Source organism: Motacilla alba, chromosome 5, assembly GCF_015832195.1.
Source record: "Motacilla alba alba isolate MOTALB_02 chromosome 5, Motacilla_alba_V1.0_pri, whole genome shotgun sequence".
NCBI lineage: Eukaryota > Metazoa > Chordata > Aves > Passeriformes > Motacillidae > Motacilla > Motacilla alba.
In genome coordinates, this window is record NC_052020.1 from 50,033,584 (window position 1) to 50,061,520 (window position 27,937).

At 43.8% G+C, this 27,937-nt stretch overlaps 1 protein-coding gene across 15 annotated transcripts in view; it reads left to right on the forward strand.

Moving 5' to 3' along the window:
* Nucleotides 1–2,096: 2,096 nt before the first annotated feature.
* EML1 (EMAP like 1) overlaps nucleotides 2,097–27,937 on the forward strand; it is a 124,013-nt gene continuing 98,172 nt past the window's right edge. For 3 of the 15 annotated variants that reach the window (XM_038139917.1, XM_038139919.1, XM_038139915.1), the window contains exon 1: nucleotides 23,932–24,155. In XM_038139917.1, coding sequence (XP_037995845.1) covers nucleotides 24,029–24,155 — 127 coding nt within the window. In that variant the 5' untranslated portion in view covers nucleotides 23,932–24,028. Of the gene's footprint in view, nucleotides 2,649–22,502; nucleotides 24,156–27,937 lie in introns of those variants that run through there. The other 12 variants (XM_038139909.1, XM_038139911.1, XM_038139906.1 and 9 more) reach the window with 11 other exon arrangements.

A 27,937-nucleotide genomic window follows, 5' to 3' on the forward strand; every position in this document is an offset into this window, starting at 1 on the left:
GCTAAAAGAAATTCTCTGTTTAAATCAAAGAAAAAAAAAAGTCTTATAATTATAAGGTAATTTTTTGATTGAAGTACCCACATCAAAAGAAGATGTTTGTTTGTGAGTATTGTTGTAAGAATTAGGTCTGATTCGTTCAACTTTTGACCTCCTTTAGTGTTTCACTGAAGAGCTCTCCCAAGGCCAAATCCTAGTAAGGGCTCTGGCAGATGAGCTCTTGCCAACTTTGCTGTAATTGTTTAAGATGTATTTGTCCTTCCCCCTCAGCCCTCTCTGCCCCTCTCGCAGAAGATGCTGACCACCTGCAGCAGACATGGCCATGGACAATAGTGGGGGTTACTGAGGCAGAAGCTTCTTAAATTCCTCTGGAGGACGAGATAGAGCTGAGAGACCAGTCTGGGATTTGCATGCCTTCCCTGCAGGCACTTGACCCAGCTCTGCTAGAGGGCTCAAACCTTCAGCGGAGGAGCAGCAGCACACAGCTGTGAGAGGTAGCTTCAAAACCAGCTGCAGCTGTTTGCTCCAAATACAAGGAGGAATGGTGAGCCCTTAATCCTGCAAATACTTCTGCATGTGTTTATAACTGTGAGCAGTTCCAGGAACTTCAGTGGGGCTTGAAGTTAAATTGGCACGTAAATGCTTGCAGAGCTGGGAGCCTGCATTTCCACAGGGTCGAGCTAAGAAAGCTTTGATTCTCACACATTGGAGCAATATGTTTCTGCAGTCAGATGACGCTGCAAGAAAAGTCTCCCAGTCTGGTTTAGGCCTTCTTCCTTTCCCAGATGCATACTGAGATCAAGAGCAGACACCTCCCTGACTGCCAGAATAGCTAGTGGTCACTCCCTGGGTCTGTGGGCGGCAGCAGGATGGAGAGGTTAGGCATGATGCCCTGCACTTCTCCTCCTCGTACAGCCTCTTTGGCAGAGAGCACAGCCTGAGGCTCTGCTTCTCCTCAGAGCTGCCCTCCAGGTGAGCCGTACCGCAGTGAATATTTCCACGTGTGCTGCATGAGCAGATCGAGAAGCAGGCCCTGACAAGGGCTGCCCTAACAGAACTGTGCCAACAGATCCTCATGCTGGCCAGACACTTCTGGCTCTGCTTGCCCAACCCTGTGTAGGCAACCCGAGGAATGGTTTTGGGAACATATCACAATCTACTTTTGCAGCTATTTTTGCTTCTTAGTCAGAGGCCTGACATCCTGAATTGAATCCATGGCTAGCTGTGCTGCTGAGTAACCAGCAGAGTATAAAAAGGCTTCTCTTCAGAGAGAGCTCAGGCAGAGCCAGCAGTGCCAGCCTTTGGGTGCTTGCACTGAAGCATCTGAGTAAAAACAGCCCACACTTTTCAGAGGTGCTGGGCACCCTGAGCTCCTAGTGTACTTCATGTCATTTATGCTTTTTTTTTTTTTTGTTCTTCAAGGCATTTTGAAGAAAGGTATTCCCGATGGCTCACTTCCCCCGGGGGCTGTCTCTGGCCACATGGTCTGGAAGTGCTTCCCTGAGACCGCCCCCCATGGAGTCCCCCCGGCCTCCTCCCAGCCTTCCCTCCAGCTCTGGGCTGAAACCCGGACATTTGTGAAGGGCTCAGACACTGGAGGTCTGAGTCAGACAAAGCCCAGACTGCTCCTGACTGTTCCCAGGGCAAAAAGTGGCAGCAAATCAGCACCCCCCGGGTGCTGAGGCTCCCCCCAGGTCCCGCACATGCCTCTGCCAAGCCCAGCCTGGCTCTAACGCTGCCAGAGCCTTCGCTTGCACTTCATTAAGGTGCCTAATGAGCACACCAGTGTGCAGGGGTACTCTCCACTGACTCTGCGAGTCTGGGAACCGCATATCCAACAAATCCCACATAAACACTTTCAAAGATTAAAAAAGTAAGTTATAGGAGCAGCCACTAAACTGGCATTAAAGTGGCATGTTTTCAGCGAGAAAAGCCATGAAGTTACAGAGAAATCTGCACTGACGGTATTATTATAAACTACAAAACAGCCTTTAGTAAGTGTCACAAAACAATTTCTCAGCTATTACAATATAAACAAAGACCTTTTTTTTTTTTTCCCCCCTTCCTCCTTAAAGAGATACACCCTGGCTTCTGCCCCCTTTTCCAGCAGCGCTTGCACTCGGACCCTGCAGAAGGAGCAGGTACAGAGCAAGCTGTCAGAGCCTCTCCCCAGCCCATCAGCCCCCCGGGCAGCGGGGCAGCCTGCGGGGCGGCTCCAGCACCGAGCCCAGCGCTCAGCCATCGGCTCTGCTCTCCCGCGCCGATTCGCGGCTCGGCTCTTAAAAGCCGTTTCATAAATATTCGATGGCCTTCCCGACAGGGTAATGTGCCTCTGTGACATTAAAGAGGAAACTCTGCGAAGGGGAGGGATGACAACAAATTTATCCACCAATAGCACACTCTTTTGGCACAAAAGCACATTCTTATCTTTACATCCCATAATGAGAAGGCAGGGACGGGACTGTTGCTACAGCTCTCTGGGTGGGTAGATGTGGCGTGCAAGAGAAGGGTGGCTGTAAACTGTTAGATATTTTCCCCCCCTCGCCTTTGTGAAGAGAAGGACCCGCGCTTGCGGTCCTGCAGTGGTTTTCCTAAGCCCCCGGTGAGGAGGACTTCTCACACGATGTCAGACTGCGAGGGACTGCCTGTGGGTAAGCGCCAGATTTATATTTACCTCAGTGTCCTGCCGACTGCTCCCATTCTCAGATTGCAAAGCCACACGCGAAGCCGCTTGCTTTCGAAGGGAGCCGGAGCCGCAGCGGGGAGAGCAGAAAATCCCTGAAAGCACTGCAGGTCCTGGTGCGGCGCTCAGAGCCCGCCTGGAGGGCTGGCGAGGGTGGCAGTGCCTGGGTTTACTTGGAAGGCACAGGGGCTGGGCAGGAGGAAGGGTTCTGGAATTCGGCTGATGGATGGAAGGGATGATGGTGTCGATGACTGCAGCCTTGAGCTCACTAAGGAGAGTTTGTGGGGATGGGTGCTGCGGGACCAGGCGCTGCGAGTGTGTCCTGTTTGCTCCTTGATAAACCTTCCTGGATGGTAACGGACACTGCCAGGGCAGATAAATGTAATGCAAAGGGTTTATTTGCTGAAAGGAAATAGAAATGTACATTATTTTTAAAATAAGTGCATGACACGCTTTGCCTGTATCTGGGAAGGAATCCTGTACCAGAGCTTAGGGCGGTATCTGTCAAACTTCACTGAGCAGAAGAGCATGTCAGCAGGAAGCATGTTTCTCAGCTGTTTTTTTAAAAACTTCTATAGGAACTGTAAATATTATCTAGGCTGCCTGTACAAAAGGAAACACGTGTCAAAATGATAGCCTAACTCTCTGCCAAGGCATTTTACTAATAAAGAGATGGACTACTGGAAATACCTTTTAATTTTTATTTTACCATGGCAAGCATTTATCTTTTCACATGAATATGTATATGCAACATGTTCTGTGTAGCACTCCTGTTCCATTGGTCTGTGAAGGCTGTGCATCAAAGATGAGGTTCTGGGCTAGAAAGTGTGGCTGGAGAAGGAGAAGGTGCTGCAGTGTTTTTCTTCTTTCCTCCTCTCTCTGCTTCCATTTTACAGAGCAAATCCCAAGTCCAAAACGGCACAGTCATAACTAGAGTGGAAAAATATAAATTATGTATATGGTGCAGAGGGAACTGCGCTATGCACAATTCCATGGGCTGTTGCTATCAGCTAAAGACAGGAGAGATGAAAATGAGTATTTCCTGCCTATCTGCTCAAATGGGCGAACTGTTAACCAGCAAAGTTTCACTTCTACAGGCTTTGATTTTAAAGGCCTGGCCCCAGTTTGCTTATTAAGCACTCTGAGTTGGGGGTGGGATATTTCAGGGTGACAGTATCAGTATCAGCTGGCATCTGATATTAATGATGAAACTGATATTGAGAGTGCATGGCATCTTGTGTGCAGAAACTACTGATAGCTCAATTACCTATACTGCTGAAAGGACCTTCGAGTTTTCTTCCAGAAAAACATTCATGGTTGCATTGAGGGAAGGAAGCAATTTCCTATGGACAGGAATGAAAATGAAAGTAATGTTTAGACGTGGATTAGAAATGTGCCAGAAACAGAGCAAAGGTTTATTTCTCTCTGTTCCCCCAATAATTCTCCCATGCTGCTTCCAGGCCTGCTCTCAGGAAGCAGGGCTCACCTTGCCCCATGCCAGATGCAACCAACCTGTCCCAAGGGACACCTGCTTCATGGACCTGGCAAAATATCTGTACTTACAGACATGTAGATGCATATATATTAATATAAAAACATGCACCAAACCAGCAGTAGACAGAGAAATGCTGGTACTCCATCAGAGTTATTAAGCAATCTTAATGAACCAGTTGCTGACAGCTTGCTTTTCATGTCAAGGAATTTTGGAATAATTCCCTTTGTGGCTATTGCTCTTTGACTAGCTAGGTCAAAGTTTAAAACTTTAGCCATTTAAAACTTAACACTCCATAAAAAGAGTTGCAAAAAAATCATCATCATCAAACCTTCTAATGCACTGCTTAGTGTTCACTAGTGCAGAAATGCCCCTTTGCTGAATCCAATGAGCACAGCAAGGCTGGAACTGTACTTTGAGAATCCTTGGTTTTGAATGCAGCCAGATAATACAGCTACAAAAAGTTGGTGCAGTGACAGATATCATTAGCACTGCAATGTGGCTGCAGTCCAGAGCCCTGCTTCAAGCTCAAACCCTACAGCCCTGTGCATGTGCCCGTGCATACACATGCACACAGCTATAAATAAGTTTAGCCAAAGCACAATATTAGTGTCAAGTGTATGTACTCTTCAGTAACCTCTTTGCAAAGGGTATGCCTCACGAACAACCTGGAGAACTGCACTTTGTAGTTACAGGAAATTAATGCCAGAGTTTTTAGACTGCTTGCAGCCTACACAAGAATGTAGCAGGAACAGCTGTGTAATTGTTCCCTCAGAAAAGCAACTTGGAGGGAATGGCTGAATACAATCTTTGACTTAAATAGCTGGATATGAACGGCTTGATACGCCAATAATTTTTTAAGAGACTTTTTTCAGTAAGAGTATCCTACTTCAGTGCTGGAAATGGTTACACAATTTTTCATGATGAAAGCATTGGGTGTTTTAAAATTACTGGTTTCTGTTCAATTCCAGCGTGGGTGCACCCTTTCACTGTTGTGGAATGGAAAATTAAACATGTGATGCAAACAAAGTTTTATTTTGTTGTTTGGATGTAGTACAGAAGATATAAAAAAACAATCTTAAATGCCAGAATGCAGATTACATGTAAGCAAGTGTACAGCTCAATTCTGGATTGAATTCCTATCAAAAAAAAAAAAAAAGACATTTGAAAACCTTTTGAGATTTGAAAGTGAACAGAATTCTAAAATTTACACTAATAACTTCCCATTGTTATACAGGGAGATAAAGAAAGATCAGTCACTTCAAGACAAATGTGCTCCTATTTCTTCCTCATTAGCAATTATTGACATACAGATGCTATCCATTAGTGCCAGCTACATAGATTTCCTGTCACTCCTACAAGCAGATAAAAGAAAAGCACATCAATTATTTAAGTGCTTCCCCTTGTGTGTATTATTTTCCTCTTGTAAGGAGTCATAGCTCAGTCTCTGAACAGCTTTTCACGCACCCAGCATTTTGATTAGGAATATATGAGTCATGATGGTTCTGGTTCTTAACACAAACCTTTTGACTTCAGAAAAATCTCTGAAGTCATGCAAGGGTTCTTCAAGTGCCTCCTTTCTTTCTTTCCCCTTTCAGCCACAGACAGACTTTGAATAGCATGGGTAGCTTCTTGTGGATAACACCACTGTTGAAATAACAAAGAGTATTGAGCCATAACAGATGAAGATTATAATGCTGAAGAAGAACACCAGGAGTCTCGTATATGCATACTTTCTCTGTTATTTACTGCAACAGGGCTGAGAAGGGAAAAAACAGAATTGATGGAGCTTGTTCTGCAGCAGGTGGCATGCGAATCTAACCAAATTTCCTTAAAATTCCTCACAACCTTTTATTGGCCTTGTTTCAGTAGGGGAGGAAGCAAGACTTTTCATCTGAAATAAGTTCCTGACTCTTTAGCTAAATACTTCCTTTCAGAGCTAAAATTACATGTTTCAAACATGTCTTTAAGACAGACTGGAGCCAGTTGATAAAATTGGTGTTTTCAGAATTAGGATATCCCAGAAAAATATGGGAATTTAGATTTCCTGAAAGTCAACACATTCTGCATTGTCAAGGAGAGTCCATTTATCTCAGCCAGAGAGGCTGTTAGTGAGCAAGGCCTCCAGCTGCCACGCTGGACTGTCTCTAACAGCTACTGGGAATAAAGTATGGCCCACGTGCATTTCTGTAACAGAAAATCATGACCCAGCACACACATGAGCACTGCTCCTGTGAAATAAAACTACCCTGCTTTCACACAGTCATATTAGCAGAGGACTGTGATTGAAATTCACATTTCATTAGATTTGGTAGAGAATGTCTATCTGTTTGCAGGTAACTCCATGTTTCCCTTAGGGGTGGAGCACCACTTCTGCATCACAGTTTGCAGGGTGAGACCCTCAGTAAAAGGCAAAGGCCTGAAATCACCTTGCAGAGTGGCTGTGCAGACTGCAGCTAGTGCTCAGGGATAAGCACAGAAGTGGGAAGGTTTTTCCAGCATATCAAGCCAGTTACCTGCTGTAGCTTAGGAATGAAATGGCATGACTCGAGCATCTCAAGAGAAGGGTCTGCAGGATGAGCCATAGCTCCTGACTGCACTAACCCCACCAGCACTGTCTTGTATGCTCAGAGCTCCCCAGGAGCATCCCCCTGCCAGGGGAAGGTGAGCCCAGGGTGCTGGGGTGATGAGCTCCTGGCAAGTATCTGTATTATTTATCAGGGTTTGTGATGGATAAATGCTTCACAGAAACCCTAATCTTCGTGAATGGACCCCTTGGCAAACTCATTTCCTTCTGCATTTGGGAAGTGGCCTAGGAGATGAATGCTAGCTATTAGAAGCAGTCACACATTTTCTATTAGAGTGTTCTTTCATCAAAAAATGCAGATGTTACTAATTCAAAATGCAACATTTTGTTGACAATGTCAGTATATAATGACATTTCTAAAGACCGTATTTTTGAAAATTGAAATTGAGTGGTAGCAAGATAGAAAGCCTTTGGATGCTCAGGTAAAATAAAATCAAATACAATATCTGGGAGTATTGCTCCAGTTTGATGAAAATGGAATTGAAATACCAGAATTGTTTTGGCAGAGCTCCTTCCAACCAGCTCTACTGCTCCTCCAGAAGTTCCGTGTGTTTTTAGTCTGTGCAAGCATTGCCTTGAGCAGCAGGGGCTGTGCATTCAGGGGGCAAACACTGGTGATGATGATGATGATGAAGCAATCATTATGGTTTAAAGCTTTAGAGAGGGTTTGGAACACAAAGATCAGACAACCACACAAGGAAAAATGAGTGACTCTGGTGCCCCAGAAATCCATGTTTTGCAAGAGAAACCCCAGAAATAGATTTATGGTGATGAGCAAGCCCCATGGAGACACCAGGTTGGGGGCCTGCCAGAGGTATGCCTGGAAAGCCCTCTCTGTTCATACAGTATTTTGAGACAGTCCCATGAGTCAAAATATTCAACCTACTGTCCATGAAGGGTTAAAATTACCTGGTGCAGCCTTCACCTGGTGAGGGCTGAGCCTGGGTTAAAGAGCCTGCCGAGGAGGGGTTCCCACCTTCAGACAGGGCTTTCAAAGACTTGAGGCTGTATGGCTCAGCTGTGGTCTCTTCCCATGCACCTCCTTATATGTTTGTTGAGGGAAAAAGGGCTTTTCCATTTGGGAGAAATCTGAGGCCTCCCAGACCACAAAGCATTTGCTTCAGTGCTGAGAAAGGGAGAGAGCTGGGAGAGAGACAGAGGGCAAGGAGCAACTCCACAGTTGCACGTGGGCAAAATGCCACAAAGGGCAAAGCTAGTTCTCTGTCACCAAAAGCAAAGATGAAAGAAGGTGGTCTGTGTTGTAGCCCAATATTAGGAAGCTCTCAATAGGGGTTCAGCCTAGCTTAAGCAAACTTAATGTACCTGTACGTAGCTGTGTAAAGTTGTAAAGTTATTTCTGACAGCTAGCTTAAAAGTTTGCAACCTCTGGAATTAAAAAAAAATGGCAAACTCTGTTGTTAGCTCTGTTTTTCTCCTCCAGCATAGGTGTCCTGTCCCTTAGGCCTGGTCATAGTTCTGTGGGAGCTGACTATGTTCCAGGAGTGTCCTGAGCATAGGCACTGGGTTAGTCTTCATCTCCAACCTCTGCCTTTAAAGTAGCAGGTGAGGTTTCCTTCTAGACTGGCTGGACTAGAACTAGACTACTGGACTAGTCTAATTATTCAGCAAGCAGAGCCTGTGCCAGTTCACTGCTTTTCTGAAGCAGCATGTGAGTATGTGTTCTGTGTGTTACAGAGGCTCCAAGTGGGGTATTTGACCTAGCAGACACATTAACACCATTTTCACAAGAACATGTTTGTTTGTTTTGTTTCTTTGAGGAGGGGTGCAGAAGGAGGAGAGCTCTTTCAGGCAGTCAGTAGAGGCAGTAGAAGTTTGCAAGAACATTGTCTGCTGGGTTGGTGGTTAAGGATCTAGTTAGGAAATACAGGAGATGCTTCATCTTTCCCAAGCACTCGTCCCCTCCTCCCCCATCCCAATGGGAGGGTTTTCCTTATCTGCAGAAATACTTGGAAGCTGTAGTTTGTCCCAGGGTCTGTGAGCAAGAGCCCTTGCAGTGTACTGCACATTTCTGAACAGTCTTATTCAATGATGTTTGCAGTAACTTCAGGCATGCAAAAAACAACCAGTGTGTTTTTTCTCCTCCTCTCCTCCATCCCTCATAACACCTACAGTATTTCCAACATATTCTGTGTTAAGTCATCAGCATTTAGGAGTCATAATTGCATTTAACAATGTCTGGAGCCTTCTCTTGCTGCAGACCTGTTACACAGGCAGTAATTTAGAGGGTGGGGCCCACTTCCCTTCCTTTGCCTATCAGGCTGCAAATTGAATGCTCAGTGTGCCCTCCCAAAAACCTGGCCAGTGCCCAGTCTCTCATCATCGTATTCAGTTGCTTCTCTGCCCCTGTTTCTTTCCTTACAGACTGTGATCAGCTCTCTCTCCACACACTTGAGGTTTCCACAACTAAATTTGTAACATTAAGGATTACCTCTCATCTCAGACCTCCTCTAAAACTCACATAAAAGACTGTCAAGATCCCCCAAATGATTTCTTCCTTGTGGGAAAGAAACTCTGGGGCAGAGGAATGGGCTCCTGTCAGATGCCAGGTTCTGGCATGGACACATTAATACTGCCCAGGATCAGTTCCCTGAAGGAGTCCTGGGTTTCAAGGAGCAGCTGAAGTCACCGTTGAGTCAGCAGGGCACACAGGGTCTGGTCATAGCTGCTCTTTGCTTCTGCACATGGTCTGTCAATCGCACAAATTGCTTTGGGAAGAAAAGCAAGCCCTTGCTCAGAGGACTCCAAACTAGGCTCAGCGAAATGGTTGTGACCATGGAGGAATCACAACAAATTCTGGGAAGACTTTGGGAAGTACAATGCTGTCTCCATCACAAAAAAAGGCAACATTTCAGAGAGATGCCAATGGCTGATTTGACTAAGGCAATTTTTCCACACTGCCCAGGTGGGAACCCCCCAGCCCCACGTCACTGCTCTCAGCACTGTTTGTATGGCTCAAGTTTCCACCACTTCAGTGCTCCTTGGGAGAACACAGGCTCATCCCCATGAAGCATTATGAAGGCATGAAATTAAGTTTGGATGTTTGAAAAGTTTAGGTCCAAAATCCCCTCAAAATCCGTTGACACTACCTGCAAACTTGGCATTTCCTGTGATTCTCATAATTTCTCTGTGTATTTATCTTGCAGATAAATACACACTTACACACTTATCCTTTGTGATGTGTTCTTTGTGCAGCTGCAGGATGTGATCTGGCTTTGCAATCACACAGTGCACCCAGAACATGTCCCAGTGACTAACACAGTTACTGTGAAAAGGGTAAAATCCTGACTGTTGAACCCCAGGGTGAAAATTCTTGCAGACAACTTGCCTGAAGATGTCTGCTGAGGAAAGGAAAGGGAAGGGAAGGGAAGGGAAGGGAAGGGAAGGGAAGGGAAGGGAAGGGAAGGGAAGGGAAGGGAAGGGAAGGGAAGGGAAGGGAAGGGAAGGAGGGAGGAAGGAAGGAAGGAAGGAAGGAAGGAAGGAAGGAAGGAAGGAAGGAAGGAAGGAAGGAAGGAAGGAAGGAAGGAAGGAAGGAAGGAAGGAAGGAAGGAAGGAAGGAAGGAAGGAAGGAAGGAAGGAAGGAAGGAAGGAAGGAAGGAAGGAAGGAAGGAAGGAAGGAAGGAAGGAAGGAAGGAAGGAAGGAAGGAAGGAAGGAAGGAAGGAAGGAAGAAGGAAAAGCACACACACACACAAAGAGCTGTGTGTAAAACATCTGAACACCTGAATAATTTTTCACAGAGACTCAAAAATCTAAATTGGTGACAGCAAGTTGAGCATCTCAGGTTGTACTTGGTCATGTGATTATGAAGGACCTGACTTCAGCTTAAACTTATAATTGGCACTTCTCCCACTCATGCTTTGGGACCATGACCCAGGTTCTTTGAAATCAAGCCTTTCCATTCAGTTCAATGAATAAGGATCCCAACTCGCAGAAATCTCAGAAATATCTTCATCCCCCTGATCCATCAGTACAAACTGTGGCTGGGTCAGTTCAGTGGTACTCCTTAGAGCAGTAGCCTGAGCCCTGTGCTGTGTGGTTGGTGAGATTTGCTGGGGAGGCCCCACCAGCAAGTACTCATGGTGCATGGGAAGCACCAGGCATTAGTCATACTTTGTCCCAGTACAATTGCTCAGAGAAATGTATTTATATCTGCACTAATTAAAACTTAGTGAATGTTTCATATTTCCCCCACTGAAACATAGCTAGATGTGACTCAGCAGTGTCACACAAAGAGCCCCGGGCGCAGAATTATTCAGAGTTTATATGTGAGAGACTGAGGCACATCAAGATTAAGCCAAAAGCAGTTCCCAGTGCTGTGGGTGTGTAATTGGAGATGCCAAGGAACTCCTCTTTCAGAGCACCCAGCACACCACTGTATTTCACATATTCAAGCTCCATTGGCAGCTGTGAGCACTGGGCATGTCCATAAATCAGACCTGTGGTCTCTGGTCCAGTATGAGGAGATGAGGAACATGCCATTAGTGACATTTGGGAAAACCTGGGTTCCCACAGTTGCTCCATGGACCAACTCTTCTCCCTTCAAGAGCTGCTCTGTGGCTGAAGCACAGATGCAATGCAGTTCCCAGCAGAACTTTTCAAGCTAACTCAACCTGAAATTGTCCTTGATCTTCCTGGAATGTGTTCAATATCTTCTAGAGGTGAAGCTGGGATGTTATGATATATAGCATATTGGAAACACATATGTCATAAAAGGCAAGATACTTGGACACCTCATAACTAGATCTCTAGCAATGAGTATACTTGTTATAATTATAACTTGATATTTCAGCAATTGCTTGGAGATGCTCTGCAATGTCAATAGCCTAACACAAAACCACTTCTGATACAGGAAACCTGTCTTTGGGACACTAAATCTGTCATTTTCTGCAGCTCCTTATCTCAAATCAGAGGTTCCCAGGTTCATCTTGCTGCTGTGATAGTCAGCTGGCCTTCTGACACCCATATGACTTAGGCATGATACTGCAATCTCTTTGTGCTGCAGGCATATGGGCCACATGTGGAAAGGATTTTGGGAAGGAAACTGTTATTTCCTGCATCTGCCATAAATTCCAAATGGTATATTCAGGCATAACTGTTCAAAACCAGACAGTGCATTGATGAAATGGAAACAATTCATCTGGGAAACCTCATCAAAACTGTTTGATTATTCTTAGTCCTGCCAACTCTTTGATGTTTATCATGAGCCTCTTAAGACTTGTTTTAATTTTTTTTTCCTACAGCCAGGTTTCTTGGGTCATGATTTTTTGGTGGCTGTCAAAATGTCTATGCACTGTCTGTTTTCACCCAGCCAGCAGCACGTGGGGCTTTTTATGCCACTGGAGACTGGGAATTTTTTTTGCAAAGATCTTTTGGTCAGATATTTAAACATCCAAGGCTTAGGGAGAAGCATCATGTGGGAAAGTGTGAGAGAATCTGCAATGTCTGGAACAGCTATGGTAGACTGAGGCATACAGTGCTCACATATGTAGGATGGAGAATAATATTTCTCTAACAAAAGCTGTCTTTTCAAACACCAACCACATTTCATGTTTTCATTTTGAGTCATTGAATGAAAAAATTGGAAAACTCCAGGCAGAGCATTCAATCTGCTCACAGTTTTTCACAGGAGGAGTGTTTGTTTTCTCAGCAAACGCCTCTCCTACAATTATTTGGTTTCTCCTGGCACACAGAGGAGCTGGAGAGTCTTTTTGCTGTCCTTTACTATTCCCTGCCTACTCTGATGTCCAATAAAGTGGGAGGAGTAAGACATCTTTACTATTCTCCCACTACACTGAAAGGAGAAAACCACTGAAAATTGACCAGATGGCACATTTTTGTTGAGGCATGGTGAGTCTCGCTCCCTGCTGTAGGAGTTTCTGTGCTCAGGCCAATCAAAACACAACCAACACCAGCAAGGATGCAGCACCATTTTTTGCTTTGGGAATGCAGAGAAATCATCAGACCCTGAGCAAGAGCATCTCCCTGCTTCATTCTGCCATTGGGATTTCAGCAGGACAAAGCCAGCTCCTGAAGGAGCACGTGTGCTCCTGTGCCACATCCCTCATTCTCCAGGTCAGGTGTCCCTGCAGAGGAAGGGAGGCAGAGGAGCCCCCAAAAAAGCATGAGAAAACTCACTCTGGCTATGAGACACAGCCAGCCAGGAGCTGAACGTCTCAGTTTTGTCCAAGGGGATGATACAGGATTAGAAAACATTTGTTTGTACTAAACTGATTTTATTTTCTCTCACAGAAATATACCAAGCATGTGCATTTGCTTCCTTTTCCTAGTGGAGTTCAGCAGCTGGGTTGTCCTAGATAATGGTGCCAAATCTTTAAAAATTTCCTTGTTCTGAGATGATTGCTCAATTGACAATCTGCCTTGTTAATCGAGCTGCCTTGGGGGACAGTGAAGAACTGGAGGCAACTGGATGTTTTAATGAGTCCCACAGAGAGTGAGACAAGGCTGTAGCAGGAGTCCATCCCAGCACGGCCCCAAGCCCACCCAAACAGCTGGTCTGTGCCACCTGGGGTGCCTGGGTTCTCAGAGCAATCCCCAGTGGAGCTGCTTGTGCTGAAGGGCCAGCACAGGGAGATCAAGTTTATTTTCCACTGCTTGACACAGTGCTTTGCCACAGGCCACCCTGCTCACAGGTCAGTCCTGGAGAATGCCAAGGAGTGAAGGCAGCTGGGCAGGCACCCTGCAATACAGCATCTGCAGGCTTGCTTTTGTTCTCCTGTGCAAAATCACTTGTTACCTGCAACGAGTCCCACACCTGTCCTCTCAACAGTTCCTAGCATCTGATGAGCCCATGTACTCGAATTTCTGTGTTGATCCAATATCAAATATCTATAAAAGGTGCAAAAAACAGCAGGGGTGCTAATTACTCACTGAGCTCAGACTGTGGTCAGAGATAGTCCTAAGCTCCTGCCCGGAAAGGGAGGTTAACTTTAGTTCAGTAAGAGGTTATTAGATCCCTGTTTCTCCTTGCATTATTTCCCAAAACCACTTACCAGAACTGAGTTATCTTCTGTGTCTAAATTCTCTGGCTACTGGTGATGTTTGGCTGCCTTGTCTGTACTTTCAAGGCCTTATGCTAAATTTAGACAAGGAGGAGATTCTTCTCCTCTGGACCTTCATTTTGTGGGCTACTCAGTGAATGCTGCAGGCACAATGTGAGTTAAAATCCCATTTGCTGCACAGCCAAGTGGGTTAGGGCTGGAAAATTGATTTCTTCTTGCTACTTGCTAGACCTCCACATGCCCTTCATGTGAAGGGCACGTGCCTTGTGCCCTGAGGGATGCTGCTGTGGGTTTCCAAAGACTCAGAATTACCTCTTCCTTTTTTACATGGTACCTAAGTCAAGCACCTCTTAAAAATTCTCTCTTCAGCTGTGTATGGGGACCTCAGGAGATCCTAAATAAATGATATCTGTGCCTCAGGGCAGTGCTCCCTGGAGACATTTCCTCTGAGACTTCTCTGGCCTTTCTTCAGTTCTTCGAGTCCTGCCCATCTGCTGCTGCCTTCCTGGTTCTGCCCATCAGGAAGTCTTGGGAAAACACCTTGATTGTATCCAGAGAGGAAAGAGGGAGCATCAAAACAGCAGCTGTAAGAATTCATGGGAGTAAAATTTTTGCATCTGAATACTCATGAAATAGAAATGCAAAGTAATTTTCTGTTCACAATGAAGATCATGAGAAAATTCCTTGTACTTATTAACAGAAAGCATCTTCTACTATTTTTGCACCTTTAATAAAGGTTCTCCAGTTCTTATGTGATAACCATGGAATTCAACCAAGTATCCAATGATGACACAAACTACAATAGTGAAATATGATCCACTTGGTCATGTCTCTGAAACCTCAGAGGGGAGTTACAGCCTTCAGCAGGGTTCATTTGAGGTATACTACTTAAGGTAATAGGGCTGGACAATCTCATTAAGATTTATTTCCACCCCATTTAAGCACGAGTTCAAAAGTACAGCTGGAGCTGTACTGGCTTTATCTTTGGCTTACGGAAGAGATTGGAAAAAGAGGTAAACAGAAAACACTCAGTCAGCCAGAGCAGACACAGGCTTGTGCCCAGGCTTGGACAGTGAGAAAATTGGAGCAAATTTTTATCCTTATTATATTTCATAGGCTTTTTCCTTTTATTTCCCCTGCCATGGAATTTAGAAGATATTGCATCATTCCATTAGGGACAGGGAGGCACAAAACAATTGCATCTGCTCTTCTTTAATGGTAGTTCACCATGTTCACTGGATTTCTTCCAGACCTGAATTTGACTGTACCCATTAGGGAAATGTATTGGTTAAGAAAAATACATTTTCAAACATTTCAGCTTGTTTGAAATCATTCCCTAAGCAGTCTGAGATGTTTACAAAGCTCTCAGCACATCAGGCTTGTCCTCCCACAGACCATGGTATTGATGACAGTAATCCTTCTATCACACTCCAAGTGCTTCTTCTTGCTTCTGTTGAAGCTGTCCAGACTGTGAGTTATTTGGCAGCATTTTTCTCTTTTTTTTTTTTTTTTTCAGTGTAAAAGAAGCAGAGGAGATCTCACCTGGGAGAGGAGAGTTTGCTAGATAGCAAATGCAGCAGCCCCCTGAATTTGCTGCAGTGTCTTTTTGGTGAGAGTGAATAGATGCACCCAGATGCATCAAATGCTCGAGGCTGGCTGCTCCTCCCCAAACAGGCTCCTGGTGATTGTGCCCTGAAGCCCTGGGGCTTTTGGGATCAGACGTCCTGTAAGCCATAGGATGTCTGATCAAGTTGCCAGCACAGTCCAGCTCTTCCTACTGCAGGCAGCATCTTCAGGCTAATTCTGGTGAGAGGGTGGACTGCAGACTGCAGGGCCAGCACCAAGGGGAGCCTTCAGCAGGTGGATGGTGCAAACAGCAGAGGACATGACCCCAAGCACGTCCTTGGTGTTGCTTCCACAGGCAGCCTAGTCGAGCCCTTTGGTCTGGGAGTGGATTTTCTTGTTCAGACATTGCACTCTCACCCTTCTCAGATTTGGACCATCCTTTGTGTTTTACCCAAATCCAGAGTAAATGAGTACATCCAGAGGCCCCTGGAGAATACTGAGGCAGGGAAAGGCATTTGGCTCTCTCCAACACTTTCTATGAGAGAGTCAGCTGAGAAGTAGATCCAGCTTTGCTGTTCCCTAAGTTTGATTTCCTTGGCACTTGTTAGATGCACAGAAATGTACAATCAACACTGCCATGTAGACAGGACTAAAATTGGAATGTTTGGAAGAAAAATAAGGGATTGAATAGAAAGAAAAATGGAGTCGGCAGTTCTAAGGACCCATCACCATAGCATCAAGACACTGTTTACAAAACTTCTTTGTTAAGAAGTTTCCACATGCTCTTTCTTTCAATTTCAGTTAAACTCAACATAGTCACTGCTCTGGATTTAAACTGTGCCCTGAAAGGCCTATAATCTAAACATGGAAACATTTAAGTCATCTGCTAAAAGAAGAAAATGAAGCTGCATCTAGTGCTGTGTGAGGACCCCTGGGCTGATCCTGATGGAGCTGCAATGGCCCCATTAACAGCCAGGCAAAACCTCTTGCAAGCCCCAGAGCTGCCATGATGGAAGGAAAACCCAGACATGCCATTTTTCAGTGGGGACACTCTCCTGCAAGCCCCAAAGCTGTTGTCCCTAGGTAGAAACCCCTCTACAAACCCCAGAGTTGCCATCCTGGGGTGGAAATCATTCTGCAAGCCCCAGAGCTGCTGTCCCATAGGGACAACCTTCATGCAAGCCCCAGAGCTGCTATCTTGGAAGTCGGAGGCTGGGCCAGAGGTCACAAGAGCTGCCCAGTCAGCCTGGTGAGCCAGGACATAACACGGCCCCTCGATCCCTGCAGCTGCATCTCCAGCACTGCCTGGCACATCCCTGTGCTGTCCTCTCCTGCGTGATCTAGGTGTGTCCAGCCCTGTCTATTTTCAGTGGCTGAGTTGTGTGAAATGCAGTTCAGACTCTGGCATGAAGAGGAGAAATCTATTTGGGTAGTCAAACTTAATTTTGTTTAATTTGGAGTTATTAAGAATATTTATATTTTTAAAGACAATGTTTAACCTGACAGCATGCCATTAAAATGCTTTATATAAGCTTATTAGGAGCTTCTGTGCAGTACTATATTTATTGCAATTAGCAAATATTAGTGGCTCAGACAAACTGCAGGATATTTTTTCTGCCCTGCTCCTGTTTTGTTCCTCATCTCCTTGCCTGCCATAACCTAAGCCTAGCCTAGCTTGGATTCTCTCACAGATCAGCCTTTCTACCTGACAAGCCTTAAAGAAGGAGAAATTAAAAAAAAAGGAAAATGAATAGAAAATGAACCATTAAGAGCCTCTGAGAAATCAAAAGAGCCTTTTAGATTAAGTCTCTCAGTAGTGTCAAGTGGCAGTGCCAGTGGCATTAGTGGCACTAAGTTACTTAATTCTAGTGTGATTCAAAATCATTTGTAGCTATAAGCTTATCCAGACTAAAGCCTCATCCTCCCAGGTCTTTTGTTTGCCATCTCTTGACAAGCTACATTGCAGAGAAATGAGATCATAAAACATGTGAAGGAGGAATATATTTTCCTTTGTATTGAAGTTTCATGCGTGCAAATGCTGCTGTACAAATACCAGTAATGAGCAGTATTAGTAGTTAATGAACTCAGTCTTTGTTTGGGCTTTGTTTTGGGGGTTCTCTGTCCTTACACAGATACGAAATATTGAAATGAAAGGAAGGTTTCCCTCAATAAGGACAGAAGCCAATTTTGAGAGATACTTTTTGAGAGATACTCGCTCCAGTCAGTGGCAAAGGGTGGCCCAGCTGGCCTGTTCCAACCAGGATGGATCTCACAGGATGGCTGGAGTTTAGCCTCTGAGGTCTTTCATGGTTTGTGAACAAATCGCAGGCTGCTAAGCCTCTTTAAGCCCACAGATTGTTCAGAATCCCGGGGAGGAGCAAAGGTTTGGGTACCTGAGTCTCAAAGCCTACCACACCTGCCAGAACTCAGATGAAAGGGCTGGTTCAGACCTTTCAGGAGAACGTGACACTTCTGTGTGTACACACAAATGCCTGAGCCTTGACACTGATGAGCAGATAAGTTCTGGTGCTTATCCTGCAGCCTCCTGAGAGGATTCAGTCCTCTGGCAGAGGCATCCTGGCTGGCTGGGCTGGGATGCTGTGCACAGAAGCTGTGGAGCAGCACTTAGGAAGCAGCGCAGAACCTCTGCTCGACCTTCCACCACCGACCTTGGCCTTTTCCCTGGCAATGCCATAAGGCTGTGCTGGGAAGGGCTGCTGGGCCACTGGCAGCCCTGCCTGGCTGGTGTGCAGCATGAGATGTTAATGCTCCTCTGCCCTGTGTGCTGGCCTGCACTCTCCATGAGTGATGCTACCTGGAAAAAAAGACCAACTTTTTTGAGGCTGTTGGAGATTTTTCACTTTTCCTGGAAAGGGGGAAAATAAAGGTGTCCATGGAGTTCACTTACTCACTTAACACTTAGACAAAAAGGCATCCAACCATTATCTTCTTGATTTGAATAGAACTTACTGTAAATGTGCCAGGTATGTGCAGCAGCAATCAGTAAAATGATTTTTTCATTTACTGTGAGCATCAAAACTATCACACAAGGTTCAGAGATCGGTTCAGAGTACACTTTGTGGGCAATGAAGGCCCTGGTTTAAAATGCTTCATCTATTAATTACTTTGACTTAAGGACCCAACCAACTGATATTTTCTAATTCTGTTCTTTTCTATTGGAGTTGCTTGGGTCACCGCTTCTTGTCCCAGCTGTTGCTGCCCTTTCCTCCCAATGCCCTCCAGTGGGACAGCCTGCTACTTCACCACTTGGGAATCAATCCCAGAGAGTCTCTTGCAGGAGATACACTCCCAGTGCTCATCACTGGATAAGCACGACCCCTAAAGGCCATTGAACTGTGCTATGTGTCATTGCTACCAGCAGAAATTATCAGTTGCAGAATGTCTGAGCTGATTTGCATTCCCATCTAGAAATATCCCTGCTGAGTCTCTCTCATTCCTCATATTTTCACTGATTTCAGGGAGCTCAGTTTGGACCTACTGTTTGGGCTGAACTCATGCTCCTAAAATCTCAAGATCTCATCTATTTTATTTTTCTTGGAAGTTTTTTGATGCAAAAATGCATCAGCTGACAAGTGTATCTTTGTCTTGTTGTGCCTTGTACAAATGTAATCCTTATGGCATGTACTGGCTGAACTCAAAAATATCACTGATGCCTACTTCCACTGCCTTTCCAGGAACTGATTTAGGACACATTCTCAAGATTAATGCCTTGGCTGATGGTGAGGAGCATTAAGAGTGGGACCAAGATAGGGTCAGATTACATGAAAGGAGAAATACTAGCTGCAAAATCCACTACTATGCAGAAGAGAGCAGAATAGCTCATGAATTAATTTATCAGCATTTCAAAGCTGCTCTGTTGGAGATGGAGCCAGCCACACCACTGCAAACTAGAGTCTGCATTCCAGTTGTTTCCTGTGATTTTGCACTAGTTGGTTTACAGAAAATTTAAAAAGAAGGATAAATATTGCCTATAAGCCCTGTTGCCAAAGAAAATGCAAGAGGTATTATTTTCAGCTGCTTACTCATTAAGAGGAACTGCAGCACTTGAGTCTTGCTTTGATTTTTGGCTACTGAGGGCCAACAGTTTTCCTCTTTGAGTGTGAAACTGTGCACGCCCAGCTCTTGAAGGAAAACAGAGATAAATCACAAGTTTTCCAAAGTTACCTTGTTAAAATAATATCTATAGTATAAGCATGTGCAATCATAAATATGCTGCTGGAAGGGAAAATGTTTGAGAAACTTTTACAAATTGGAAGATGAATATGCTGGTATCTCTAGTTGGGCTCCAGTAAGGACATGTAGTATTGTGTGCAGATTGCCTGAAGACATCACTGCCTTTGCCAGGGATAACAGTGTTTCCTAACAAAGACAGATTGTGCCTACAGGGAAAAATAAAAGAGGTGGCTGCCAAATAATATCAGTGAATGTACTGAGGAAATACTGTTTTGTTACAAAAAAAAACCCGTAAAACATAAAAATCTGGTTACATGGCTTGTCTAGACCTAAGGGACTAAATTGTTGGTAAATAAGATTCCTTCCAACCCAAGAACTAAGAATAACTGCCCAATGGATTCATTCATTATTCCCCAGTTATGATACTGCAACTTAAATACCTCACAAAACAGTCCTTAGCAGCAAAAATTAAAACCAGCTGTGTTTTATTAGTTACCAGTGAATCTGCAGATCAAAAGAGGGAAAGGAAAGGAAAGGAAAGGAAAGGAAAGGAAAGGAAAGGAAAGGAAAGGAAAGGAAAGGAAAGGAAAGGAAAGGAAAGGAAAGGAAAGGAAAGGAAAAGGAAAGGAAAAGGAAAGGAAAAGGAAAGGAAAAGGAAAGGAAAAGGAAAGGAAAAGGAAAGGAAAAGGAAAGGAAAGGAAAAGGAAAGGAAAAGGAAAGGAAAGGAAAAGGAAAAGGAAAGGAAAAGAAAAGGAAAGGAAAAGGGAAAATTAACCCCAGCATCCCAGATTCATTTCCTCTGAAGATGGTGCTCATGGGCACACTGATTACTGAGTGGTGGTTTCAGCCCCACGAAAGGCCTGACTCAGCCATGTGCAGTTGCAGGGATGCTCTGGAGGAAAAGCAGGTTTTGGCTCCTCTGGGCTTGAGGTTTCCATCAGTAACATCAACATACACTCATTGTCCTGCCCTCTCAGCTAAACACCTCTGATTTAACCTGCCCTTCACATTGGAGCAGACATAAAGAAGATCATTGGGGAGCTAAAGAATCATCGTGTTCCATCATTCTTCCTAGTGTTGTTAGTGGTGGGTAGAGTTTGCATACAAAAATAAAGGATACTTCCAGGAATATAGTGATATTTTAACAGATAGCAAAAAATCCAACAGCTCCAAACACAGCCCATTTCAGGTTCAAAATGCCTATCAATAAGCTCAGTTACACATTCATAAATCATCACTTGAACTACAAGGATGTCACCAAAGAGCCCAATTTAATTTCCTCCCAGTCCATGGCAATATACAGGACTCTGATTTAAAACCTGGTCATCACCCTAAGTAGGTATGTTTGGGGGCTGGGAATTTAAGTCACACGAATCTTTCCTTCTCACATGAAGCCTTCGTTAGCTGTAGTTCTAAAAGTCATCCAGTGCAATTATTTATTTCTTGCATAAACCAGAACAATGCAAAGAGGTTTGCTACTGAAGTTCAGCAGCATACTCCTGTTTCTGTTATTATTCTAACATATAACCTAAGAAAGGGGAAATTAGGGGAAATTCCTTGGCTTTGTTTGTTGGGGCTTATTTTATTATTATTTTTAATTTGGTGGGGTGGGTTTTATTGGTGGGGGGGGGTGTTTGGTTTTTTTGTTTGTTTCTGTTGTTTTTTTTTTTTTTTTTACAATATTGTATGCTCCCAGGGAAATAATAGACAGTGATTTATTTATGAAATTCCTCAGCAGGAGGAAGCCACACTCAGGTCTTGCTGCCATGGAGGGAGATAAACAAACTAGCATATTTAGCTAAAGAATGTGTAACCCATAGGAAAACAGACTGAACAAGACTGGAGAGACATATACGAGCTGGCAGAGAAGATACTGAGACAGGGAACAGAATGTTTAGATAGAGGCACTTATGGGTACTCCCCACCAACAAATGAATCATCCAGGGCATAAGTGGCTATTTTTAGCAGCAGTGTCTATGTTACTTTTGCCTTTTACATTGAGAAAACTGTGAAGCACTAGATAGGAGGTGCTAAAAATCCATACAGAGCAACGCTGGGCTTCCTTGTACAGATGGGCAGGACTCAGAGTGCCTTTGGCCTGGCTGTTCAGTGGACCTACAGAGATAGATAGATAGCTAGATAGATAGATAGATAGATAGACAGATAGATAGATAGATATGAGGGGAGGCGTCTCCATGGAGTAGCAGTGCACTCTCCCAACATACAGCATCAGCAGATGGCTAGAGTAGGAGTCCTCAGGCACCCTTTGTGCTGCCAGCCTCCATTTCCATGCTTCCCCTGAGCTCCTCTGTGGGTATCAGGGAGATTTAGTCTTCTGATATCCCAGTCACTGCTCTGGGCAAAATCCTTTGACTTCAGCTGTAAGGATCATGATTTAATCCAGCAATTCAGCCCAATAATGGAAACCAGCTGGTAACACAGTATTTGGTTTTGTCATTATGTTCACCACTTGGAAGTCACAGGCTGCAAAGCCCCTTTGATTTGTGGCAGGGCATTCCATTAACACATCCATAAAACCGGCCAAGATGTTTCCATTGACAGCACTTAACAATTTTCTCTATTGCTTTGATGACTGTTCACTTTGGATGGGAAGTGCTTTTCCGCACCATTGAAGCACAGCTAGTACATAACCTTGGAGCACTCGGAAGTGCTGAGATGCTGCAAGAAGTAACACTTAGGAGAGCACATCCCCTCTTTGGCACGCGCTGCCGGGCCCTGCTCAGCTCCCTGCCTGCAGCACGGCTGTGTCACCCACAAAGCAGGACAGAATGTGCCCTGTGACATTGAGGGGGGAATGGAGCTATTTCATCTGCCTTCCCCTTTCGCATGATTACCAAGTCGATTTTGCATTCAATTCCTTGTATGCAATTGGTGGTAAAATCTATGCAGGTCTAAGCTTGCTCCCCAAGCTTCTATTGGATAGCAAAACAGTGTGTACTTGTCTGGTGGTGAGGGATATAGAGACGGTAAGTTGAGAGGCTGGTGTTCAAATCCAGCAGATCAGCATAAAGCCCTCAGGATATTACTCTTGCTGCAATTACAAGTAGCAGCTAAAGAAAGGGTAGGAGACTCTCACGTGGTGAATAGAAATGTTTGTCTTCATTTGCTTGTATGAACACTGCAGACAAAGATAAATAGTTGTAACTGTAAAGCTCTCAGTGAAAAATTGATCCCCATTTGTGTCTCTAGCTGCCTCCAGCTTTTCCTTATGGGAGGCAGTGATGGGTCATCAATGTGGTCATTTTAAGCTTGCTACAAAATAAATCCTGATTCAAGAGTCTCCTTGAGTGACCTTTGCTTATCCGCACAAGAGTTTCCCATGCAAAGAGCCCCAGTGATGTTGATGCTAATAGGTAGATAGTGGAGACAATTTCACAGTGACTGCTAGAGACTGGAGATGAAGAACAAAAGCTCCTTTCTGAGAGCTGCTCATCCATCTCGAATGCTCTGACTCACTTCACCTCGTGTGGGACTGACTGCTTAGAAAAACCAACACTGCCATCTTTTTACCACGTGGACAGGATCACAGCCTTAGCATACACAAAGCATTACTCATTGCAGCTGATCCCATTAACGCCGAAGACACAGGCTTGCACTTACCCTGGACGAGCTGCAGAAAAGGCTTCTGTAAGAGAGGATTATGGCTACTGTTCAGATGCTCAACATTTCCTAGTTAAAATATTCTACAGTGAAGCAACAGCACCATTAAGTTTGCAATGTATCAGCATCTGTTTTATTTATTCTGTTAAAGTCTTCCTAAAGGTTTTGGGGTTTTGTAAAGCTGCGATGAAACAAAAATGAACTGCTGCTGTTCTTGATTTTTACAAAACTACTTACTTAAGAAATAGGTGAAAAAATCTCCATGTCAGTTGTACAATATAACCAGACTAGCAATGCAAAATGGCAGTGCAATGCCATGTCAATGGAAGCAGTAAGATGAGCAGATTTCTGGTTGCCCAGCGTGAGCCTCTCTGAGCATGCTTGTATGCAAACACAAAGTCAGTCTGACATAAATTAGATGAACTATGTTATCTTGCATCAACATATTTCCCAGCTCTCTGTGTTTCCAAATATTTCTAATTTATGCATTTCTGAGCATATAGTGTGTATTGCTCAGAGTCAAAGCAGGTGTAGCAGCTCTTATCCTATTTAAATTAGAGATGCTGTTGTATATTTCAACGGATAGAAAAAGTATTTCTCCAGGTTTGAGAAAAAATTTGACAAATTCAGACTAGGCATCCAACACAAGACCTCCAAACTACTGTCTTTTACTGCAGGACGTGTACTCTCCCTTTCCAGTGACCTTGCTATCCTCGGCATGTTCTTATGACATCACCTTAATGCTGTGGCTTAAAAACAGCTTAATTAATTTAGTGCCTGTGCATTGCTGTCTGCTGCCATTGTAACATCCACATAAATAAAAAGAAGAGAAGGCACTCAGCTGCCTCTCATGCAGAGCCCTTTGAGTCCCGGACATAACCCACCAGCTGCTCCAGGGGCATCGCTGAGGAACATGAAATCCATCCCCGAGGAACCAGCGCAGGCAGACCACAGTGGAGCACCAGAGTTCTGTGCAGGTCATTTGTTTCCTCCTTTACTTAAACCCATATTGCTGTTGAAATTATGATTGCTTTATATTTTATAACAGCTGGGATTTTAACTTAATTTACAAAGTAATTAATTTTCTTTAATTGTGATGGGGGCTTGCTGTTAAGTACTAAGTAGACAGGGATAGTACAGTGATGATTTCTGGGGTCTGGATGCTGTAAGACAGTGTCATTTCTATATAGTCTGATTTTAAATACCATACTACAGCAAGAAGAATTGTTCTGATCATATGTTCTTTATAAGTGTTACCTGTTCATGGTGGCTAATTTAGTTTGAGTGTAAAACAGAAAATAGCTTTCCTTTTCCTCCAGTACAGACTGGAAAGTAGACAGGTGGCAGTAAAAAAAAAAAAAAAGGACTACAAATCTAAAGCAAGCTATAATGCCATTAATGGTTTAAGTTACTTTAATAAGAAAGGATTTGTTGCTTACTAGCTTGACATTATATATAACTACTTTCAGTCAGTAAGGAAAAAAGAACCAAGATAAGCTATCAATAGAATTAATTTTAAATATATATTACATTTTCCTAAGTAATAGACTTATAGATCTTTTTTACTTTACCCATTAACAAAAGTAATCCACATCTGAGATCTAGACAAGAAAATTCAAGACTAGAGTTCATGCAGAGACTAATCCATGTAGATTACAGCATACCCCCAAACCAGATTTAAAACAGAAGGATGTGTTGCATTTCTGCCCCAGACTAGAAACACCAGCTCTCCTGTACCAGGGCACAGTGACTGTGAGGACATGGCAGTGGCTTGGTGCTCTGTGGGTGTGATCCTGGAGGTGCTGTCAGGGACTGCTGTGTACTGCTGGTGCCCTTCACAGCACTGGACCCCACAAAGCTGCCTGAGCCTGGCAATGGGCACCCCAGCAACAGGGGGTTTTGTCTGTGTCACAGACCAAGCCTGGGCCCTGCACAGCGAGAGCAGGCTCAAACCTGTCCTTCTGACAGCCCCACCGCTGCATTTCATAGCATGAGACCTGTGAGCAGCTGAGACAGCCCAGGTAGAAAGATGCTTTTGGAGCTGGCTGCTTTGCTCAGAGGGAGCTTCACGAAAATGTTGTGCTTGATCATGTGGAATCATAGGCACACAGAGGATGGAGGAGATCCATTGTAGAGCCAAGACATTTTATCCTGGCACACACCAGGCATAGTGGTCTGTCAGACATCCAGGAGATACTGAAAGGCAGAAGTACACTGAGATCTCTACAGCTATCTGAAGCTGTCCAGATGGGAGCTTGAATGCCAGGGCTGGTAGAAGATCAGATATCTTTCATTTTTAACAAAAGTAGTTTGTAATAGATGGTGAGATGAATCCATCCACATGAGTTCTTCTGTGCTCAAAATAAAGAAATAAGATAGCTAGATGTGCATAAATAATACTACTTTTATTGTACTGCTAGAGATCCCATTGCCCAGCATGTGTGGGATGGGAATCCCCAGCATGCAGGGGACCCATGGGAGTTAGGGACAGTGGCTTTTGGAGGTACCACAAGGCTGTGCAGGGAATGGGTTGCCTCCTGAACATCTTCTGGTGTCGACACTGAGCCATGCGTGCACCCAGGCACTTATCTGGCTTTTATTGCATACTGATGTTCTCTCCTGACCATGTCATCCTCAAGATGTTTTTCCATCTCCTCTAATCAGATTAACCAGCTGCTCATGCTTTAAGGACACTAACTCTGTGGGATGTACTTCAGACCATGGTCTGTCTCATCTTCCTATTTACTTCCTTGACAGCTGTGTGCCTGAAGCAAGGGGACTGTATGTGGCTTGAATTGCTGGGGCACCAAAACTCCCTTTCCTGTGTTCTGAGCACTGTGCTCCCTCCAAAACAGGGCTCAAGGTGGTACCTTCCCTGGAGGCCTGGCAGGGACAGACCTGTGCTATCTGCTTCAGCTGGTATTATCTTCCAGGGTATTTTAAGGGACGATGTTTTTACATCCCTCGGGGCACTGTGGGATGGTAGCGAGTGATTGAGATGGTACCTCTGAAGGGAACAAGCTGCCACTGCAGCTGAAGCTCCTTGCTTCTTTGCACGGATGTTGTTGTTAATTTGCTGTAAAAAGGAAGTAAAATGGTTATGAGAAAATTACATGTCTCTGGTGATGTAAGCCAAATTTTTCATTTGTGTCTCCACAGTCCATATACACAGCAGTAAATGTCAGTGCAGGGCAAGGAATAAATGTTTCCATTGTTGTGCTTACAGTCTGAAACAAAGAGCCCAGTAATCCTCTGAATCGTATCAAACATATTCAAACTACAACTCAAAAGACTTTTCCATAAATATAGTAATTTCAAGGTGCCTGAAACTCTGCTCTTAAAACACACCCAGAGTTAATTTGCCAGTGAAATCAGCAGTGGCCATGCCAATCAGATGATCAGCAAAGAGCTAACACTGTTTACAGGACAAAGTCTTGGCTCCACTCAGCTTCACAAATGCTTAGAAACAGTTGCCATCACTACTTTTTTTCTGATATTCTCCAAGTTCTTTAAGATATACAACGGGACTTGTGAAGCAGTAGTTACTATGACTATGCATATATCTTCCCTCATAAATTATTTCTGGAACATGTTTAAAGTAAGGCAACAAACATATATGAACTAGATGAGCTGTAATTGTTTGGTTTGAATCACAGCTATTTTTACTGTGGTGCTCACTGCATCATTAAAGTATTGATTTTGTTCCCCTGGTCAATAAATAGGGTTTTTAATGTAAGGGTTAAAAATAGGGTTTTTAATGTTTTTATTTGCATTTTAATATAAGTTTATTTGCATAAAGCTAATATCTGTGAAGCAGTGTTTGTTGCTATATTTTTTCTACAACAAACATTAGCTGCAGAAGATGAGATAAGGTATCTGTATTCAGCTCCTACCTTGGCCATACCAGAGCTGAAAGCATGACCAGGTTTATATTTACTGCACTTTGCAGTGCTTTTGCACAGTTTTACATTTACTGTCTGGCTTTACATGGTCTTGTGCTTATAGCACTGCAGGTGTATTTGTGCTGTAGGCAAATTTGCACTTTAGAAAGCTTGGATAAGTGTTGATGTGATCATTACCCATTTTCCCTAATCACAAATGAGAAAGCTGGCCTAAAATAAAAGGGAATCAGGATTAAGCTAGCTAGTCTACCAAAATACAACTGTCTACATACACTATTTTCTTTCTGCCTAGAAATTATAATGTTAAATATAATGGCTACTTATGAAAAGAATATTTTTTATTATTTCTTCCTCTAATAGTCACTGAATATAATTGTCAGAAAAAAAGAAACAGAAATATTATCATTTTATAGTCTGAAAAATCTTCTGGAAACACAGTGTTGAAGCATTTCTCAGAATAGTTCTTTAGATCCATCTGTCAAAGAAAGATGTTAAAATGGGCATTCTTTATCTACATATCTATATCTATATCTATACTATAGGCCTGAGTTGACACCTTTTTCTGAAACACATTTCCTGTTGTTTTCATTACCTTTCTGAAACATAGATGATACCATGTAGGAACATTCCCTGGTACTTTTATTTACTCTTTTTGGCTGATTAAATTCTCCACATCACACTTTCTATGCTTTTGTGCACCAGTACTTAGTACCAACTCCTAAGTGTAATCACATCATCAGCACTAACTCAGGAACATTATCAAACATTATCATCCCCCCTCCATCTTCCCTACTCAAGTTCCCCTGCCAAAATTCAGGTTTCTTTCATATTCTCATTAGGTGCTTGTGCCATGTCTC